A 23,630-nucleotide genomic window follows, 5' to 3' on the forward strand; every position below is an offset into this window, starting at 1 on the left:
CTCCATGGTCAATATTAAGATCAGCTTCTTAAATAAGTCAGTTATTTTTTTCTTCCTTTTTTTCCCCCTTACACTAAATGGTTGTCAGAGGGAAAGGTGTGGTACTGGAGAATGAGATTGATCAAATTATATTATGTGAATGTACAAATATGGCATAATGAATTCCACGATCTTGTATAATTTTAACACACAATGGTTATTTTTTTAATGGGTATGGACATCACCCCTTTAAGGTTGAAAAGTTAATACCTTTCTTCATTGTAGGATTATTCAATTGTGGAAATATAAATACAACTTCTAAAATAAAGATTTGTTGTGGTTTAGAATGAAAATATGCTTCATTTCTTTCATCTAACAACTCTTTCTCCATCTTGTCTGTCTTTGAGAATACTTAGCAGATATTACTGGTTGAATCTCGGTTACCCTTGTCCTAACATTCTGAGACACATATGTCAACCTCATCCCATTTGGAGGCTTTCATTGATACTCATTAAAGTACAAAATCTGGCTTTATGTTAAGTAGGTGGGTTGCTATTTTACCGAAATGCCATTCTTGATGCGGCCTTTATGAATTGTTTGTAGTTGCCAAACTAGACAATGCAAGCTTTATAATTCACTCTGTAATTAGCCAAAATAATTCTAGTTAAACTGTGGTAAAGATCTCTAGAATGAAATGAATGTAGAGTATTTGTTCTTTATCTTTCTTTCTGGTTTCATTCTAGCTCATGTTTTTATTCAAAAACAACCTTCTAAGTTGCCTTTTTCACTGCTTTTCATGTTACAGATTGAAAATGTTGATGTCTGCCTTAGTTTTCTAGCAGCGAGAGGAGTAAATGTTCAAGGTCTTTCTGCTGAAGGTAAGGAAAAGTACTATATAGTCACAATTGGCATCAATGTTATCAAAGATTTTTTTGTAATGTAAGAAACAATCTTGGAATATATAACTCCTTCACATACAGAAGGAAGTTGATACATTTCCAAAATAACAGAAATGTGAACATAATGGTAATTAATATATGCTTTAGTCATTTAAATGTTTTCCAGATTTTGCCTGAACTCTTCTTAATGTGGGATGGGGGTGAATCAACACAACTTATATATAATCACTAGTGTTGAGTATTTTTAGGTTATTAAGTAGATTTATAGATGGTTAGCTCCATCCGGATAATTGATAGACATAAATACAGGTAAAAGAATGTAAATAAAGCTTAAATACTATTTTATAAGTAACATTTCTATGATATAATCAAGTTAGTAATTAAAGTCAAAACATGTTTAAGTTTAAATAAGTTACCATGAGTTTTTAAATATTAGAGTAGTAGTTTTAATAACCATTATAGGTAAAGATTTAAAAATCATTAGAGATTTGAAAGATCATCACAAAAATTGAAATATATCAATGTGGAAACTACTTTTGTGATTTATTTCTTTGTTTCAGAGCCTCTTTTAAAAAGAGCCACATAGAAGTGGCAAATTTTTGTGAAATGTTAGCCTTCAATAGGAAAACTGCCATAATTGAAAATAAATGATGTTTCTATCTCCTTCCCTCTATTATCTGTCATTTTATTCATCAATATTTCTTCCACCTATTCACTTTTCATTTTTCTTCCACCTATTCACTTTTCATTTTAAATATTATATGTCAGATGCATTAAAGTGTGATAGGCTTTTTGCCTATTTGAATTATTAATGATACAACTACCAAGTAAAAATACCAAATTTGGTAAATTTTAATAAACCTTTTCAAAATGTTCAAACTATTAATAAAAATCAGGGTTGATATTATAAAACAGCAAGTCTTTTTGGAACCTGCATCAACAATAGTAATTTTTAGTTAGAAAATGAATTATATATTTAAAATTCTGATTTGATGTACTACTAAATAATAGTTTAACTCTCACTCCAATTAATTTGCTTTGAAAACCTTTTGCCAATAATATTAGAAATATTAGTTCTAAGTTTTTATATTTTGTTGTCATTGAAATGAGAAGTTGTGTGCTTCTGAAATATAATGGACATTTATTATTTGTTTACTTCAGTTTTTCTTCTGTATTTAATTTTACTGTAAGTTTCTTTCATATTTATTTGCTATGATACATAATAAAACTGTAGATTTATGGCTAGTAAATTTAGGTTCAACACAACTGGTGGTTCTGTTACTTAGAATAATCATGGAATAAAATTCCCCAGGATAGTATTTTGCTTTCTAAGTGGGTAATGGCAAGCTAGAAATGCTGCCAGTGTTCATTTATGTCCCTGCCTTCTCACATGATAACCTTTACCAATATAAGGTTACAACCATTCCTTGTTTAAAATTATATGATGATCCAAAATGATGTTCTGAATTAAAAATACAAAACAATAATGAATTTTCTTAAAAATTCTTCAAGCAATATCATTGAGGTTTATAAGGTAAAATTAAGAGTTTCTTACTATAGCCTCAGATTGATAAAGATAACTTTTCTAGATTATGGAAACTGAGGGAGCTCCGAGGAAAAATAGAATGCTCAGTGGTACGCTTTACAGGACTCTTCCCACTGCATCATTTGGGTGAACTGGTAAACCATCAGAGGTCAAGAAACCCAATAGCCTGTTAGTGCTCCTAAACTCCATAAGAGGGCATAAAACCTTGACCTCAGGGGAGGATGTGTTTTATTGACAATAGCAAGTTTTATTTAAAATACGGTAACAGGTTTTATTTGAAGTTTTACTTCTCTAATTGTTAAGTTATAACTACAGAAGAAAAAAGTAAGCTCATGTTATAAATGACTTTGTAAATTTAATTTTATTATTAAATATGTTATTACTCAAGGGCTAGGGATGCAGCTTAGTGGCAGAGTACTTCCTAGCATATGTGAGGCACTGGGTTCCATCCTTAACACCACATAAAAATAAACAAATAAAATAAAGGTATGCTGTTCACCTACAACTCCAAAAATCAAGTTTTTGTTTAAAACACATATTATTACTCAATATCTGCCCTGTATGTTAGAACTAGGATTTCTACTTATATTTATTCCATTTTGTTATTTAGTGCGATATAAACTAACCTTTATTATTTAATAATATATAACAAATTAAAAATAGGATTGGAACTTTAAAAATTGACATGATATAGTCTTTTGCTAAATGTATATGTAAATTTTGAAGATATAGACATATGTACATATGTAAAATAATTGATTAGTAGGTGATTTAGAAAGAATGTTTGTTACTATAAATCCAGTTGAGGCACACCCACACCATCAGTATTTATAAATGTAAGACAAACAAAATTTAAGTGGCTTGCTTTCTTTAGTTCATAGCCATTGCAATGTTGGTAACAGCTGTGTATATTTACTTGTGAAGAAATCAAAGTACTAAACCAAATGATTAGCACAAAAGAGCAAGCACATTCATTTCCAAGAAGTTAACTCTAGGATAATCATAGTTCAGGGTCAGCAAAGAGCATCTCTGTTGAGTGAGTTTTGTTCTTTCTCCCTCGATCCCTTTATTCTCTTCCTGAAATTCCTGGCTACTTGGAAATGTTAGCATGTTTGCAGAACTCCAGATTCCTTTGAAACTGTGACCAAGACAATGAAGTCATAGTTCTGTCTTCATAGATTTGGTTTAAAAGGATTGCATCTAGAATTTCATTTGTAAAAAAGTAATATATTCAATTTATATGATACTGTTTTTTGTATTTTCCATTTGATACAGAAATAAGAAATGGAAACTTAAAAGCCATTCTAGGACTGTTTTTCAGTTTGTCTCGCTACAAACAGCAACAACACCATCAACAACAGTACTACCAGTCCTTGGTAGAACTTCAACAGAGAGTCACTCACACTTCGCCTCAGTCGGAAGCCAGTCAGGCCAAAACCCAACAAGATATGCAGTCCAGGTAAGGAATGGTAGCAGAGAATGCATGTAAAAATTAGTTTGTCTAGATACAACTTGAATTTTAGAAGTTATTGTTTGTGAGCTTCAAAAATTTACTTGCATAGGTTTTCAGTATGATGGGAATATTTGAGTTATAAAAATTAAAACCACTCCTGTTGGTTGGAAAAGCAGTATCTGCTATCCTTTAGGAGAAACATTTTTGTTTGTTTTCTTAAAATAATTGTTGTTCTGTATCAGACTGTGTAGAGTATGTCTGGTGTAAGTAATGTGGCATGGCTACTTCCTTCTGTAAATTACTTTGGTATTTAGAACGTGCTATTGAGTCCTGATCTCCTGTTGTGTAGTTATCTTTTGTTGATGCTTCTGACTGATTAAGTCTGTCATAATTGTCAGGTCTGTTCAACACATGAGTTTGAGTTTGGAAACCCACTGTTTTTGATTTAAAATTTTGTGTGAGAATGTGTGTGTGTGTGTGTGTGTGTGTGTGTGTGTGTGTGTGTGATTGTGTGTGTGTGTGTGTGTGAGTGAATGTGTATTTATATAAACAAACATGTATGTGTCTGTCTAATTTGAGTCTCTTGGCACATGGAAACACAGCCTGGGATGGAGTGCTCACAAATCTTTGCAACTTACTAACCTTACTTATTTTTTCTCCCAATTTGGAATTTGGGGATTTTATTAATCAATATTCAATCAGGAAAAAAAAAAAAAGAATTATTATTATTTAGAATTGGGGTGGAGATGTTTGTCAGGACTTGCTAGACAAGTTTGAAATCTGATGGACAACCCAGTTGGAAAGGCTGACCAAAATTTTCTTAGAGTAAGCTGAAACTGCTAAATATAAGGCAAAATTTCTTTTCTCAGGGAAGCCTCAGTTCATCTTGTAGAACCTTTCACCAGATTGACTCCAGAGCATTCAGGCTATGCAGGATAATCTTTTTTACTTAAGGTCAACTGATTATGGACTTCAATTACATCCCCAAATATCTTCAAAGCAACACCCAGCTAACTTATTTCTGTTGGAATAAATGGAACTGTAGCCTAGTCTAATGGACATGACAAAAAGTGATCATAGAATGAAATGTAAGTTATCAAATTTTATGGAAACTGTAGCATTTGATCCTGAGCAATGACTGGGACATGGGTTAATTAGCACTGTTACTTATGTATGGATGAACATTAAGGACAGAAGATGTAAAAATACTTTTCATCATCCTTAAAAATTATACACATATCAAAAAATTGTAAGAATTTAAAATTTTTCATCTTAGAAGCCAAGCATAAAACTTAGTAATACTCAGTTTACCCAGAGTTCATTTTTGGGAATAAATATCAAGTCAAAAACTAAAATTTCAAAATGCATAAACCACCTTCCATTTATTGTAATTCTTCAACTGTTGAGAAATCACCTTCCCTTTAACCTGTCATTCAGCCCTCATTAGACCTTATTTGCTACTTCATATTAAGTACTCTTTCTTTCTCTATATTAGCATGTAAATATTATTCTCTTTGGGAAATTTTTACTAATTGGTAAGTTTTTAAATCTATGAAAAATGATCATTTTCTTACCAAAAAAAAAAAAAAAAAAAAAAAAAGTAGTACATAAAGTCCATGGAGTGTTGGGAGATGGTTATCATTATTCAGTAATTCAGATATCCTTCCATTCTTTAAGTTTGTCTCAACTTTTTACTATGTCAAGAAAAACTTCTACCAAAATTTTTTTTAAAAATCTTGATAATGTAAGTTCCCTGAATCTCAGTAATCAAGAAGAAGAAAAGAGGAAACATCATTTCATATTTACCAATTGTGTGTGTGTGTGTGTGTGTGTGTGTGTGTGTGTGTGTGTGCGCGCGCGCGTCTGTTTGGTATAAAGACACTGAGATTTTGAAAAGTGCCAAAAAAGAATATTTCCTAGAGTTTGGTTTAAGGAATTTGAATGAACACCAAGCAAGAAAAGTAGCGGAAGAAATAAACTTATAGTGACTTTCTACAAAGCATGTTGATGCTGCAAGTGATATGGAATATCATCTGGAGGTACTTTACCCCATTATTTCTTTATCTGTTATGTGGAATTTGTCTAGATTTTCTTGTCCAGAATTTCCTGACAATTATGACCTTTTGGGGGAAAGGTTCCTTTCCTATTCTTGCTGACTTTTATGAAACTATAAGATATTTTAAAATATAAAGCCATACATTATAGTTAGAGACTTTACACTATTTTAGGGAAAGATATTTTATTTTTTATTTCAAGATTTTACAAAAAGTACTCTTTTCATCAATGTCCTTTAAGATGGAGGTAGACATTTAGATCATTTTTCTTCTGTAAAAGAGGATTTAACTGGTTTTTAAATGATATTTAATAAAGTTTGTGTGGTATTCACTTCACTGAGTACAGTACTCATGACCCTGATTTAAAGGAATTCAAAACCAGTTTTTTATAGAACTTGTTACACATTTTGAAGAATGTTATATTTCAGACATTAATACATATTCTCATTTATATAGATTTGGTGTACTAAATTAGTCCATGAATTAGAATTTATGTGGAATTATCTATAATATTATAATTAAACCATTTTTCAAAAGTCCATAGTGATAACATGCATGGGAAAGAAATGTAGTATCTCTGTGCTAAAACCAAGAGAATTGATGCAGAAAATAATCTCAGTGACACATTTATCTTCATTTTTCTGGAGGCATGAGTCATAAATCATGATTTACGATGACTTTGTATTGATTTTAAAGTTTCTCCCAAGTAAATAGTTTAAATGAAAGCTTGATGTATTTTCTGGAAAATGTTCTCTTATTTTTTTCTGTAGACTAATAAAATTTTCTCAGGGTAATTTGTTTCCTTTCAGTGGTTTTGTTCTTTTTATTTAAAATAAATTGTATCTATCTCTACGATATTTATGTTGCACAATAAGAATTTTTAATTTGTTTTTGCTGTTTTGAAAATAACTCCAGTTGTTTTCAAACAATTTAAACATGTTTCACTGAAACATTTTGATCTGAAGGTTAACAGGTAAAATATAAGAGAAAAAAAAAAAAATCCAACATGGAGCAGGAGAAATGGAGTGTGGGTAGGAGACTGGTCTTCCTCTGGCCTTCAGCTCCTTTGCCACTGAGTGTGTACATACCACTGTGGGTGTGTGGGTGTGTCGCAGACCTGTGAGCATGAGAGCACACGTGTGGCCTGTTCAGTCATATCTAGAATTGTAACCATTGAGTGCTCCTCTGGAATCAGACTCTGAGAACTTTCCTAATTCTACCAATTCCAAATTGTGTGATCTTTCAACTTCTTTATGCTTAAGTTTTCTCACTTGTTAAAAGGAAATTAAAAATGGCACTGATGTCATAAGGTTATTCAGGGAATTTCATGTACCCATAAAACACTTTGAACTTGCCTGGCACATGTCTGTCCGGGATCTAAATCCTGCAAATGATCTCTCACAGTAAAGACTTACTCCCATCTTAGGAAGCCTGCTCTAGGCTGTTCCTCTGCCTAGAACACAAGTCCCCAATATGCCAATGGCTAAACCTCTCACCTCCTTCAGGTTAACTACTCACATGTTACCTTCTCAACCACACTTACTTTAACCTCACTTTTAATGCTACAGTCTGCTCATCTGCACTCCACGTTGGACTTCGCTATGCTTTCTCTTTTTTTGTAGCTCCAATAACTCTCTATCTTAGGGTTTACTTAATTTTTTTTATTCCTTGTTCATTAGCTCCACTGCCTCACTTCTAGAATGGAAGTCCTGTAAGGACAGTATGAGTTTTCTGTTTTGACTACTGCTGTAGTCTAAAGATTAGCACAGACTCTTACACTTACTAGGTTCTCAGTAATTAAATCTCAAATGCATTACTGTAAGAACAATGAATCTGTGTTATTGCTGCTTCTGATTTAAAGTAGGAAAGCTTATGAGATTTACCGTATACAGGCACAGAAAGACAAATGCCATATATCATCAGTTAACTGTGAAAGCTAAAAATAGAGAATGATATAGTTGTTACTAGGGGCTGAGAGAGTTGTGGGGGAAGAGGGAGATGGAGAGATGGTGGTTAATGAGAACAGAGGTACAGCTTGGTAAGAGGTATAACTTCTAATGCTTTTTAGCACATAGGTGAACCATGGTTAACATCAACTAATTAAGTATTCCAAATAGCTAGTAGAAAGATTTTAAATGTTTCCAACACAAAGAAATGATTCATGATTAATAATAGACATGCGAATTACCCTGATCTGGTCATTACACAATAAATTACATTTATTGAAATGTCACATTATACCCCCACACATATGCACACTTTGTGTCAATTGAAAATAAAAATTTTAAAAAAGAACCATAAAAAGATTTACAATTAAAATTTTAAGACATTCAAAATTAAACCTGTATATATTTATAAAACTAGAATAGTAATCACTAAAGATGTTTTTGATTTGAGGGTACCCATGATATTGAACATCTGTTAGTTCCAATATGGTTTACAGTGGAACCATCAGAGATTGGCAAGATGCACTGAACTCTTTGCTGCTATCCTAACTTATCCCATATTATATCCTTCTTAGGTCATCATCTATTTAATATAAACATTAGATTCCCTTTGTTTCAGATTGTCACACATGGCAGTCACTCTCAGCGTTGCTACCTCTGTCTCACAGCTCCTTTCTAATACTGAATGTGACTTCTGTTTGGTAGGATACAGTGGCAAGGTACCTTTAGCATTTGGGTTATGATGAAAAAATGAAGAAGTGACATGAGTGAAGTGCTTGGCAGCATAACGTCACTGCCAACTTAAAGCCACTTATGTTTATAATTTCTTTCTTGGTCATGTTCTGCTTAGATGAACTGATTAAGATAACTGATAAAGCAAAAAAAATAATATATCTAATTGACAGCTGCTAGGACATACTTCAAATTTCTTTTCACTTTTCATTACAGACTAGTACAAAATACTGATGCTATAACTAATCTGACATAAAAATATATCATCTTTAAGATGGACAATTTGTTAGTAAATAATATTATGAAGAATTGCCCTTATCTGTCAATATAATTTAAAGTTACAAAAGGAAAAATACTTTTTAAAACCAACTGCCTTTGAATTTATCCACAAATGGCTTTTTTTTGTGGTTTGAATTAATGATAAATAAAGAAAATTGTATACCTTGATTACTGATCAGCTTTATCATTTGACTTAATTATCCTCTTGTATTAAAGTATCTACTTTAATTCATTATGGTATGTATATTAAAATAAAACTGGGACTCAAATTCTAAATTTGCTAAATCCTTCACAGGAACATATTCGGTTATATTTGGAGAGGTAAAGATTTGTTAATTAAGTAAATCAATTCTCAAAAATTTCAATCTATTTAATAATTAAAATTAGATTTTTTTCTATACGGTGTTCTTTGTACAAACTTCAAATGGATAAAGATTAAACATCTTGCTATTAGACAAAATGTTAAGCATCTTTCTTGCATTTATTTAATATAAAATCCAGTTATTCTATATTTCTAGCTTTTCTTTTTATCTTAAAAAATGGTAGATTAAAGGTTCATTCTGTAACCAGGAGGGTCAATATGTGAATTGTTTGAATACGAAGTTCAAAAAATCTTTATAAGAGTCAGGATCATAGTTATTTTCTATTATCATTAGCTGGAGGAAACCCACTTTGTTGTTCAAGAATACAAGGTAAAACAGAATCCTACAGTTTTCAAACTCAGAAGAGTCATTTCCATCAATAAATATGCCTTAGGCATTTAGAGCATTTCTACTGTCAGACTTTTTCTTCTGTTGCATTTTGACAATTAGAGCTTTAGTAAATATAAAAGGAAAAGGAGTTAAACTTCAGTTAAACCATATACAATACCTGCCACATGAAACCAACCAACAGTTGTTAAATAAATTCATGATTCTACTGAGAATATCTGGTAATACACTGTAGTGAAAAAAGTTATAAAATGAAAATTTATTTTTCTTATTTACTCATTAGTTAAATACAAAGTATCATGATGCCAGTACATAGAAAAGATGAGCATTTATTTGCCAAAACCTAAAAGGGGCGGGGGATGATTTTTCTTAAAATGCAGGTCCTGTAGTTTAATTTTGGTTGAGATTATTAATTGCCTTCCATCCTGTTATCATAGAGTTGGTAACTTTTATCAACTTGCAAATAGTAGTATTAAACCACATGAATAAATGTTTTATACTTTATGCTTTATAGAATTAAAATGTATAAGGAAAACAATAGAAGGTGAAAATGGAAGTAAGAAGAAATTCCTTAGATGACAGAAGTGACAAAAGCAGTGACGCATAGTTATTTTGGGAATTTAAGAAATTATAATCTCCAAAGAAGGTCATCTGCCTTTCTGCTTTTCGTTTTTTAAGAGCAAATAAAAAATGTGTTCACTTTCTGTGTAGATGAACTTCCTCCTGCAGGACTCACAAGTTTAATTGCAAATTCCCTGGACACATGTTCTCGGAGTGACCATTCCCTTCCCAGCCCTTTCCTAAGGTTCCCGTGACCCCTACCACACACATCGTTCTTGGAGCCTTCTTCCCATTGAGGACATTTGCCTTCCAGGGGTTCTTTTCCAGGAAACATCGTTTCCTTCTGGGAGATTCACTCTAAAACTGGGACGGTTTACAGCTTTTCAGCCTGGGGTTATAAATCTTGAAAAGTATATAAGGAAGTTTAATTTAAGATGACAGGAAGGCTCTGGTAATTTAAGCCTTCATGAACCTGGCTTCAATTAGTTGCTTGACTCAGTTCTGTGTTGTGGCCTATAGTGTGTTCTTTTTAAAGTCAGTGAATCAATTAAACTTTAAACAAAACAGAAAAAGGAAAAGGGACATTTATGAATCTTAAAATAACGCAAGCAGAATTTTTTTCAGTCATAGATGTAATTGAAGAGAGTTTCTTCTTTGATGGAATTTGAAAATCAAGAGTGGGGTGTTACCTCAAAAATGTGTGCATGGACCTGGGCATACACACACACAATACATACTTTGGTTCAGTTCTATGCTTTTATTTCATTATCTAAACAGTTTGAGAACCCCCAAGTACTTAGGTTTTTGTAGATAAAGACACATTTGTATGGTTTTGGTCATAAAAAGTCAGGCAAACCGTTTGAATCTGCCAGCCCATTTCCTGTGGAGTGGCACTGGACTGGTGGCTTTAATCTGCTTGAATTCTGTTGTCCTTACCTGAAATACTAGGTGATATGAGACAATACCTCATAAGGGTGTTGAAGAGACTGCATGAATAGATTTATGTGTAAAATGCCTACTTAGCACACCACTTAGCATATAATAAACAAACTAGCTGTTTTCATCTTTCCTTCTCCTGCTTTAGGATTATGTCACATGTATAATAAAACACATTGACCCACATTAGAAACATTGCCAATCTCATCACTGTTACCTCTTTCATCACATTCTATAATCAAACATGTACATTCCTCTTCTAAATTTTATTTAATATATTAAATAATTCACAATAATAATATCCCATAATTAAAACTAATGACCTATTAATAATGCTCAGTCTTTTTCAAGCCATCTAACTATACACAGGTAACTCCTTTAAGTATTTTAGGTATTCCCTTTTTTATATATATTTTATTGTGTTTTAGGTATTACCTTTAGTAGTTACTCTCATATAACTAAATAAAATACTTCTAGATTTAGTTCTTATTTATCTATTTTGGTCATTATATTTCGATTCATAGTTCTCCATCTATCACCCTCCATTCATTTATTTTAAAATATTCTTTTTTTTTTTTTTTTAAATTAAAAAAAAAAAAAAGCCATTGGTCACTTCCCTTTCCCCTTCCTGCTCAGGCTCCAGTTTAAGAATTAGTTAAATGGATTGAAGATTTCAGAAATGTACTATGACTTCTAGGATGGGCTTGGTTTTTTTTTTTTTTTAATTTATTTATTTATTTATTTTTTATTGTAAACAAATGGGATACATGTTGTTTCTCTGTTTGTACATGGCGTAAAGGCATACCATTTGTGTAATCATAAATTTACATAGAGTAATGTTGTTTGATTCATTCTGTTATTTTTTCCCTTCCCCCCACCCCTCCCTCCCCTCTTTACCCTCTATACAGTACTTCTTTAAATACCTCGGATGCTCCGAACAATCTGATGGGCACTGGAGATATTTTAAGAGGATGAAATAGATTTTAAAAATCTTTGTTCTCTTGAAACTCCCATTCTAGGAATGGGTGGCAAACAGTAGAAAAATAAAATATTAATAGTAGTAATTTTGACAACTGTCGATGGAGAAAAATACATCAAAAAAGGGGTCATCAGGCATAGGAGACACATTTTTACAAATTTAAATTGTAAGGATTGTAAGGAGGATCTCACTGAAATGGTGCCACCAACCACAGGTAACGAGAATACTTGCTGTCTGGTAACTTGTGGTAGAGGGTTTCAGGCTGACAGATGAACAGATCCTCCCACCTCAAGTTAGAAGCCTGTTTGGTTTATTTCAAAAAGAGAAAATATCCCAGTTGGAATGGATCAGAGGAAAGGAAGCCGAAGAGTAGGATGTAATTCAAAGAAAGTAAGACCTTGGTATGACTCTGTCACCTCTGTAAAGACTGACTTACTCCTGGCCAGCTGGGAAGCTAGCGTTCCATGAGGAGGATGCAAACAGAGAAAGAAGGTGTCACTCTGGCTATTCTGAGAACGGAATGCAGTGGGAAAGGAGATAGCATAGAATCATAGAGAAATGCTTGAACTACCACAGTAAAAATGGAGAGAAGTTCCAAATGTATTTTTTTTTAGCATTTAAATTTTTATTTATCTGAAATCCTTTTTTTTTTTTTTTAGTCAACCACACTTATTTTTTTAATTAAAAATCATAAATTTACATAGGGCAATGTTGTTTGATTCATTCTGTTATTTTTTTCCCTTCCCCCCCACCCCTCCCACCCCTCTTTTCCCTCTATACAGTCCTTCCTTCCTCCATTCTTACCACCTTCCTTATCCCTAACCCTATAACCTAACCCTAACCCTAACGCTAAACCCTCCTACCCCCCATTATATGTCCTCATCCGCTTATCAGCGAGATCATTCATCCTTTAGTTTTTTGAGATTGGCTTATCTCACTTAGCATGATATTCTCCAATTTCATCCATTTGCCTGCAAATGCCATTATTTTATCATTCTTCATGGCAGAGTAATATTTCATTGTATATATATGCCACAGTTTCTTTATCCATTCATCAACTGAAGGGCATCTAGGTTGGTCCCACAATCTGGCTATGGTGAATTGAGCAGCTATGAACATTAGTGTGGCTGTATCTCTGTAGTATGCTGATTTTAAGTCCTTTGGGTATAGGCCAAGGAGTGGGATAGCTGGGTCAAATGGTGGTTCCATTCCAAGCTTTCTGAGGAATCTCCATACTGCTTTCCAGAGTGGCTGCACTAATTTGCAGCCCCACCAGCAATGTATGAGTGTACCTTTTTCCCCACATCCTTGCCAACACCTATTGTTGCTTGTGTTCTTGATAATCGCCATTCTAATTGGGGTGAGATGAAATCTTAGGGTAGTTTGGATTTGCATTTCTCTTATTACTAGAGGAATCAATCTCACAAAAGAGGTGAAAGACCTCTACAATGAGAACTACAGAACACTAAAGAAAGAAATGAAAGAAAACCTTAGAAGATAGAAAGATCTCCCATGTTCTTGGATAGGCAGAATTAATATTGTCAAAATGGCCATACTACCAAAAGTGCTGTACAGATTCAATGCAATTCCAATTAAAATCCCAACGATGTCCCTTACAGAAATAGAGCAAGCAATCATGAAATTCATCTGAAAGAATAAGAAACCCAGAATAGCTAAAGCAATCATTAGCAGGAAGAGTGCAGCAGGGGGTATCGCAATACCAGACCTTCAAGCATACTACAAAGCAATAGTAACAAAAACAGCATGGTATTGGTACCAAAATAGACAGGTAGATCAACGGTACAGAATAGAGGACATGGACACAAACCCAAATGTATTTTGATGGCAGTCTCAGTAAAATAAGCTGTCAGGTTTGTAATGGAATGAGTCAACAGAAAAGAGACGCTAATGTTGTCAGTATTAGCCATTGGAAAAATGGGGCTTCCATTTACTCACTGAAAAGAATGTAGGAGGAGCAGTTTTGGTAGATAGACCATAAAATATTCACTTATTGATGTGTCAACTTAGAAATGTCTGTGAGTTTTATCTAGCTGGGAATATTAACAAGACCAAATTAACAAGACTGGAGCTTAAGGTACACATAAAGTTTATAGTTACAAATTCTGGAGACATACCTTTAAAATTTATAAAAATCTATGAAACTAGACAATAAACTCACCATAATCTGTATATACATGATGATAACTAAGGTGTTGGGTGAGGAGCACACCAATGAATAGAGATTAGGGAAACAGCAAGAAACAGAAGAGGAAATTTTAACAGATAGTAAATTAGGAAGAAAACCTGAAAAACTTGGTGTCCTGGAAAGCAAGTGAAGGCCCCATTCCAAGGAGGAGGGAGAGATGGATGGGGATAGTTTATGTGTAGCCCCATCATGTTGCAGTTTCCATTCTAAGTAGTTTTTACCCATGTTCAATCTGTTATAATCCTCACGGCAACTGTGTATATAACACAGGTACTCATCTTACTTTTCATAGAAAGAAACTGAAAAGTGAAAAGGTCAGTTAAATTGTACAAAGTTTCACAGAGACTAAACTGTAAACTGAATCTCGGAAATCTGGCTAGAGACCTTGTGTTGGTAACCATTATCTGCAGGACCTCAATTTTATCAAATATTGCAAATCAGAAGGATGAGTGCTAAGACGTGACCCAGGGATTTTTGCAGTGGAGATTTTTTTAAAAATTTATTTGTTCTTATTAGTTACACATGTCAGTGGAATTGATTTTGACATATTTATACAAACAAACTATATCTTATTCTAATTAGAATCCCAGTTTTGTGGATGAACCGGATATTGAGATTCACTGTGGTGTATTCATATTTGTACACAGGAAAGTTATGTCAGATTCATTTAGTGAAATAGTCCCTGTGGTAACTTGATTGGCATTTGTTCAGTAGAGAACAGGAGAGAAGAATTAGCGATAGATATATATGATTTTTGATTTAGAGATAGATACATATGATTTTTATCAATTAAACAAGACGGAGCGAATATAGACAAGCCTTTCTAGGAATGCTACTGATGTACTTATATTTCACTTTCTTTTTTTTTAATTCATTAGCTTTGTAAATTTGTAAAACAGAATAACATCTTTGTTGCTTTTCAATCAACTGTAGAGTAACTTTTGTCATTCTGTTTAGTAAAACATGAGTATAACACTTCTGTTTGGTTTCCTGCATGCATTAACAATTTCCAAGCCCTATCCGCTATGCTTTTATTTTTTATTTTCAATGTTTATAAGATTAACATTCTATTTTGTACACCCAAAAGATTCTTCTACATTCTTTTTTTAACAGTGCCTAAATCTTTATTTTCCATAACCTATATTTTCCCCAACCTATATTTTCCCCCAAATTAGACAGTTTTGATATAGATTGATTCCAAAAGTTGAAAACCAGTGGAGTGTTTATATAATAAACACATTTTACAAATATGTTCTGCAGAATCAAGACAAATCTGACTCCTTTTCAAGGCCTTTCTGAAGGCCTAGAGAATGTTTATATTTGTTTGAATTTAAGCATAAAATGACAGATAATTTTAAATATGGGGCATGGCTCATTTTATGATGCTTCATGGGCTTCAGTCCAAGCAAACGCTTTGCATGCCAGGATCTTCTTTTCTGTATTTTTTTTGTATTATTTTTTCCCCCAGAATTATTCATTTATTGTAGTTTAAGAACACTCTTATTTGTTCAGATATTTAGTTTTGTTTTGCTTTTGCCTGTTAAAATGCCTGGCCATGGAATGGTCCTAGATAGGGATTGATAGACATTTGTTTAATTTTCCCCTTTCCTGGAATTTACTAGTCTGGCTTCCCTCCTTACTCTTCCACACTGAAGCCTCCCACCATGTGTGCATAGGGTAGGGCTTTCCTTACTCTTCATTAAACCATTTGTTTTGGTTCTCCAAATATCTGCTGAAGTCTCTTGTTCCTCAATGGCTCCTGTCTTCTGTCCTGTTTTCCTTCATTATGAACTTAAACATTTGTTTTTCCTTCATCAATGCATTAGTGACTCCATATTAGCGAAAAAAGAGTAATGCATATGTCTAAATCTCAAAAGACATGGAAACATCATTGGTTCTAACATGTTTTTCTTAAAATCAAAATCAATCTGCTGAGTTGTTTTCTGGTTATAATATGAAAACATCATAATTATGCTATGTCTTTCCAAAGTAATTATGGAATGAAAATATATTTTAAAGTATCAAACTTACTCTTAATTTAGAGAATTTAAGTGATTATATGCTTAGGGATACAAGTGTCTAAATAAAAACAAATAGCCAGATTTTTACAACTTAGTCTTATAGCTGCCAATTTTTTGCTTTTAATGTGAAATGTGTGTCATCACAGAGCTATGACTCAGGAAAACTGATTTGTAATTCATCATTTATTTAAAATTTTACCGCAGAACATTTTGATTTCCTGTTTATACATTTCATGGATGCTTTGTTTTCTCCCTAACATTAATTTGGTTCTAATTATATAGACACTTAATTTTTAGTGTTTTTAAAGCACTCTCTTCTTAACTAGAGTATTAACAATAGACTTATTTTACTTGTAATTTTATACCACATGAAATTATTTTATTAATAACTTGTTACATATTAATTTGTTAATCTCTTACAATAGAAAATGAAACTGTCTTAAAAACTATAATAATCTTGTCAGGATGACAATTGTATTATTTTCCTATAGCTGGATATACAAGGAAATCCAAGTTGTAATCAGGGGACAACTGAGTACAGAAAGAATTGGATCTAGGTGCCTGCACATTTCAGTAACTGAAGTCGTCTTACTTTTGAGACTAACCATTGGTTAAGGTCCTGTGTTCATTGCAAAACTTGCTTTCAATATTGAATTTTTCATTCCCTTCCTTCCTTCTGCTCATTGTCTTCCCCTTTGTGATTGACCTCTTAGCCTCATAAGATAGATTTTTAAAACCAGTTCTGTCTCCCTGTTGGTTCTCAAGGCCGAGGGGCAGACTTGACCAAAGCTTACCATAAGAAATGCTTTGAGGCCACAGCTACCCCTAAATAATATGTAACTGATTGTTGTGATTATTATATTTGCCTTGCAATTAAAAATAGCCTAATTTAGGATAGCCTAATTGCAGACTCAATAAAATAAGTTTTCTTGTAAGTTTTCACATATTTTATAGATATGAGTTTATCTAATCATTTTATAAATGTTATATTTAAAAGTCATTTTCATGAACATGTATACTGAAAATAGTTAACATATTCTGTGCTGACCTCAACATGTTTTAAGTCTTTGGAAATATTAAATAATGCAATTTTTCACTAGTCTGGGTGGCCTTTTCCTAAGTTAGTTTAAATTAGGGAGTTAACAAAATAGCTTTGTCCATTCTTCAGGGTCCATTTTTTTTAAGGTGGTTATATTGAAATGAACTTTTGTAATGGAGCTCTCAACATATTTATCTGAAATTTTATTCCATACTGAAAATTGTAAATGGAAAACGATCCATGGAACAGTATAATATTTTGAGCTATGTTTAAGTAAAAGCATTGTGGAAAATCTAATTTATGATGACATTGTGAAAGAAATATGAGTCTGGTTTCCTGAGTTCTTTATCTTGGAATTCAACATTCCTAAAAGAGTAGGAGACTTTGATGCTGAAATATTTTACACATGCATCTCCCTCTTCAGTTACTGATTTGAGATCTCTCAAGAGCAGACCATGCAGGTGGCCTTATTAACTGTCTGTAGAAATTTAAGATAAGACAAAGGTTATAATATATTTTCATGCCATATTTCACTAATGGGATAAGTTATCACAGTAACCTGTCTTAAATGCAATTGGGATGATATTTCAGCCACCCAGATACTAAAAAGAAACACATGTGGAAGAAAGCTAAGTTTCTGACCCATTCATTTATGGGTTAGTGAATAAATACCTTCAGTGAATTCTCCATAAAATTTAAGTATAAGGACAGAGAATTTTGTTACATATTCTGAAATACATACAATTGCAAATGTCTTAAATATTTTTTGAAGGAACATACATGGTTTTGAGATTCAAAAGATGTATTTGCAGGAGTGAATATATGTTCTTTCTTGAGTTACTATCTTACCAGCTATCATCTGTATCAGTTTGCAAGCCTCCTGCAGAAAGGAAAATCTTCATAGTAGAGAAAGAATCTGTCTTAAGGAAATATTTTAATCTTAATTCTGAATATATGATTTATTTCCATCTTGATCAATCATAGGACCTCCAGTATAAAGAAATGTTTCAGTGTATCTCAGTCTTAAATATTTAGTAAATGTGCTTTCCTGTTTTTAATGTTTGTCTCCTGTCTAAAAATTCTGAGCATAAGACTTTAAAAATATATTTAATTGTAATATATCTTAGGAAGTTTATTTTCAGTTTTTTAAAGACATTCCCAGTAAATTTGAAGGGAACTCCTGCTGTTTTATATATTTTTAGTTTTTTTGGTTCTAAGGATTGGACCCAGGGTTGCTTTCCCATTGAGCTATATTCCTAGCCCTCTTTTATTTTTTATCTTGAGACAGGATCTCAACAAGTTCCTGAGGGTCTCACTAAACTGCTGAGGGTTTCACTGAGCTGCCCAAGCTGACCTCCAACTTGCAGTCCTCCTGCCTCAGTCTCCCAAATAGCTGGGCAACCATGTATATGCCGCCACATCTGTCTAACCCCTGCCTTAACATTTGAAAATTGAGAAATAAAATTGAGAGAGAAAATCATCCACCAAAACTCAAACCCAAGAATATTTTTTTACTTCATATTTTCTAATTTGTTTCTTTGTATTCCTTTGTACAAAGGCATTAAAAGGAATAGTATTATTGAAGAACAAATGAGATGTAGTGATTAAGCATAAAATAACTCTTTCTTTCATTGGGGATCAAGAGTTTGAGATATTTGACTACATAGGGATTCTGGATGGTTTATCCATTCCTGTATGTGTGAAGCCCTAAGACTGAAATCAATAGATAAGGCAGGAAACAAGGATGATTCTAAAATAATTTTCCATAAAATCTCTTAATACAGATGAAGATATTTATGTATATATTAGATAGATAGATAGATGATAGATTGTCTTTATATTCTACATTGATCTGAGGAGCAGTTTATTCAGGTACTTTTATATTAAGCACATCCATCTTAAAAACACCATTTTGTGCCTGATATTTGTTTTAATAAATCAACCACTATCTACTTGGGAAGAGTCAATGCATACCATATGGCTTGATGAAAAACGATATTGTGACTATAATTTTTATGTATTATGTTAGAGACCATTGTTCTTTTCTATTGGTCATTTTTCAAAAATTCATGTGCGATTTTTTTCAACAAATAATCACCCCTCCCCCATCTCACGTGCTAAGAGTTATACTAGATATGTAGTTGAGTTTGGTGATACATTTATCTTTCAAATTGCTCACAGTCTTACAGAGAACCTAGATAGCAAAGCACGTAGTTCAGTGGGCTATGCTAAGTAATCTAACAGAGTAAAGCATGTCATTTCACTTGCATGAAACTGTAGTCTTTTGGCCTCAGACAAAGTTTAAGTAGAAATATGTTCTCAGTACCTATTGTGATTTAAAAAAACCACTCAACGGTCTAGTGAGCAGAATGATAACCATTTTATTTTTCTCATGTATATTGCAACCCAGGGAATCATAAAGGGTCCAGAGGAAATGGCTTATCTTTGTTCCACTATGGCCAGGGGGAAAGGAAGGAATGGTTGGCATGTCACAAACTTCTTGGAGGCTGAACATCTCTGGCTTGGACAATCCACCTCCAAGATGAGTTCCTCGCTGCCCAGTAGCTTACTTGGAACAGAGACTTCCCATGTCCAGTCCAGCCGGACAGTCTCAAGGATTGCACACTTTTCCCATGATGACTGTATTTGAATCCCATCTAGATTCCAACAGGGGGTTGCATAGGTCAAAGATCTCACCTCCCAATGGAAGGAGTACCAAATTACATTTTTATATGACTGCATTTAATTTATCTGTGGTATGGTGAGAGAAAAGCCTAGAGCAGTAAGCAGAGGTCAACTTTATGGAGGCTGAATTCTATGCCTAGGAGCTGAGACTTGTTTCCTGAATGTAAAGGAAAATTGCTCTAGAATATTTTTATAGAGGAAGAATGAGACAGTTACAACTTAGAAAGACTACCCTAGTGGCACAGTGAATCCTATTTCTATTTTTATTGAATATTAGTGATATATTTCAATAAGGAAAAATGACAATATAATAATGGAAACATGAGGTGGAAGAGAAAGTAGGAAGTGTTAGAAAAAAGTTCAGCTTCAGCTTCCAGAGATTTGAGATGTTAATGGTACTTCTAGGTGGTGGAGTCTATCATGTGACTCTGGAGTTCATGAGAGTGGACAGGGTCAGAGATACAGACCTGAGAACATTAACTTAACCACTTTTAACAAGTGAAGTCTGATTTAGTTGGAATGGGAGAGTATAAAGCTAAGGGGAAAAGAACACAGAACTCTGGGGATCCAAACATCTGTGGGTAATGTGAGTGGACAAGGAGGGCACTGCTTTGCAGAATAGATTTTTTTCCTACCTTGTTAAATGCAAATAGTGTTTCTTTGAAATGTACTGTAGTAATAAATACATTGTCTTGAAGGATATTGTCATCTAGTGACCAACCGTGTCATAAAACAAAACACAAATCCTCATTTTCAGATGCTTTTTTATGTACAGTGTTGAGAGTTACAGGTTCTGGAAATGGCACCCAGTGTATTCTTTTGAAAATAGTGGTTCTTGGATGTCCTGTTGGACCAGTTTCTGATGAGTCTTTCTAGAGATGTGTCCTAGAAGAGTTTATATTGTTGACTTCAGAATTTAAGAAGAGTGGAGAATATCCAGAAAATTTGGTGCTTCTTTGTATCTCCTTTCAAGAAATCATGTGCCCGAGTTAATTTTAAACTTGGAGACCAGGAGCCATAGATAAAAGCTCAGCCTATATACTTCTCAGGGTCCAGCTTGTGGGCCTTTGTATAAGGATATGATTACATTAACAGTGGTAGGTAAGAACCACCACTTGCACTAAATAGAAGTAGGTGAGGATATTTTATAGATTGAGAAATATATTTATAGGATTTATACAGATATTTACAGAGCCTCTGTAATGTGCATCTGAATTCCACTACATTTTTTTTTTAATTGTTATTATTTGTACCAGACATTCTTCTAAGTGCTATACAATTGAAACCTTTCTAGAGGTAAAGCTGTCACCCTCATTTAACAGATGAGGACTTCGAGATCAGTGACCTGAAATTTTAGCTAGGGCAGTTGGCTCTACATTCTGTGCTATTAGCCAATGTACTAGATCTTACTACTGATGTTTCAATTTATCAATTCACAAAAAATATGCAATACATCTCTTTCTTCATGTCTGCCTAATGTTTGTGTGTTTTCCCTTCCAAGCTTGAAGTGAACTCAATTTCCATTGAATATCCAATTACATTTTTATGAGGAATATATGTTCATATGCATGATTTTAGGGGTTATAGTTCTCATAGTGAAACAGTTATCTCTGCCTAAATCTATTTTTTGCCAAATTAAATCATTCAAGCATAGTGCTAATATATGATCAGTGGTCAATAACATTCTTTTTAATAATGTAATTATTGATTGCTTTAGTGAATATGAGATTAAAGTAGATCATGAACTAGGTCAAAATTATTCAACATCAATGTTTGTCACTTTAAAAATTTTAGGAATGTGAAATTGTTTTCTTATTTATTCATTAATTTGGCATGAAATTTACTCTGATTATTTATGTACTTCAAGAAGAACCATTAGAGTAAGATCATAGAGTCTGCTATGTAGGTGGGTTTGTTCATTCAGGACTATCCATCCTGCCACAACTTTCTGTTCCTTTCTCCCATCCTTGAATGTTGACGTAACGTAGAATTGGAGTTTTTATTTTTCCTCTTTTCTGCTCCTACAGCACACCATGGATGTTTAACTTCCTTTTCTTGTAATGTTCTCCTATGTCACTGTACAGTTCAACTCAAACCAGAGGTCCAGAGTCATTGCAGATTTTTCCCCTCTTTTCCAATTCCTATGTCCACTATTTCAACTGAATATTCTATTTCCTGTGCCTCTGACGCCATTGAGCTCCCATCAAATCTGGCCTGAATCATAGCAGTGATTTCTTATTTGATCTCCCTGTTCCCAGTCTTGCTGTTTCCCAACCTCATTCCTTCCTCTATCCCTCCTAAGAGAAGGAGGTATCTCATCTGAGAAGGTACCAGTTTATTCTACAGTTAAAACCTTTTATAATTCTCCTCTGCAGTCAGATAAAGGCCACATTCCTTAGCAAGTCAATGGGACTTTCGGTAGGTTTTTAGGGAGAAACAGTAGCTGTGTAAAAGCAGTGGTTGTGAATAATAAGAAAAGAAATATTTTAAATTACCACAGTAATTAACTATCACTTCCCTCAGCTGAGATTTTTTTGATGAAGCTTGATAATAGTCAAAGGAGACAAAGTTGAGACATGTGTGACGTTCAGGTATATTTTGGTGAGTCCTAATAATCCCCATGTGCATTATATCTGGGATATGTAAACTTCTGCAAGGAAGGCCACTCTTAGAATAACTACAATAGAAATAGACCCTTCTACAAAACTCCTATGTGGAATTATTCTCATCTTCTTAAGAGTGTCTTGATGGGAGTATAAAGAAGAGATACCAGTAAATTTTAGCTCTTGTTCTAACTGCTCTTGAATAACAAGGGTTGCCTGAACCCTGGCCAAGAATTGTGAGATTGCCACAGGGCTTTGTAGATTGAAAATGTACTGTGATTGATTAGGAACATCAGAGGGGCTGGTAACAAAATATATGCCATGTTTGTTACTCCTGATTAAATGTTGCTTAAAAAGTTAAATGGAAATGTTTGCTTGAAAGACTGTGAGAACAGTTGCTTATATACTAAAATTATTTTATCCTTTAAAATTGTTTTGATTGCTTATTCCTTATGTCTGGATACAGTGACTTACTGAATAGGGTTTTTTTTTTTTTTTAAATTTCATCTCTTTTGAGATTCACAAACATAACACCTACCATTTAAAACTTACAATTGATTGATTTGGGGTCTATGATGGAATTGTTCAACCATCACCACCCTCTAATTTTGGAGTGTTCCCATTATCTCAGAAAGAAACCAGGTGCCCATTAGAAATCACTCTCCATTCCTCTGCCTATATCACCATAAGCAACTGCTAATATATTTTCATTCTCTATTGATTTTCCCATTCTGGACACTTTATATAAAAGAGAACAATAAGAATGATGTACTGAATGAAGTTTTTTTTATAATGTTGTCTCTCTGAAAGCCAAATAGGACCTATTGAAAGTAGGTTTATTTATTTCAAACTGGAAAAGATGATATTTTGTAGGTAGGATAAAGGAATTATTATAATGCCTTGGGGATCTTTGTAAATCCACAGGACAATGAATTGATAGGAAAGAAGCATGGAAATATTTCAAAGGAGAGTCAACTTCTAAGAAGACAAAATGTCATAACA

The 23,630-nt window shown here is 33.3% G+C and overlaps 1 protein-coding gene across 1 annotated transcript in view; it reads left to right on the forward strand.

Moving 5' to 3' along the window:
* The window catches only part of NAV3 (neuron navigator 3), a 413,749-nt gene that overhangs the window by 133,408 nt on the left and 256,711 nt on the right, over positions 1 to 23,630 (forward strand). Inside the window, 2 exon segments of the mRNA XM_079142522.1 lie at positions 785 to 857; positions 3,700 to 3,883. Coding sequence (XP_078998648.1) covers positions 785 to 857; positions 3,700 to 3,883 — 257 coding nt within the window.

The sequence above is a fragment of the Sciurus vulgaris genome (assembly GCF_902686455.1).
Source record: "Sciurus vulgaris genome assembly, chromosome: 5".
NCBI lineage: Eukaryota > Metazoa > Chordata > Mammalia > Rodentia > Sciuridae > Sciurus > Sciurus vulgaris.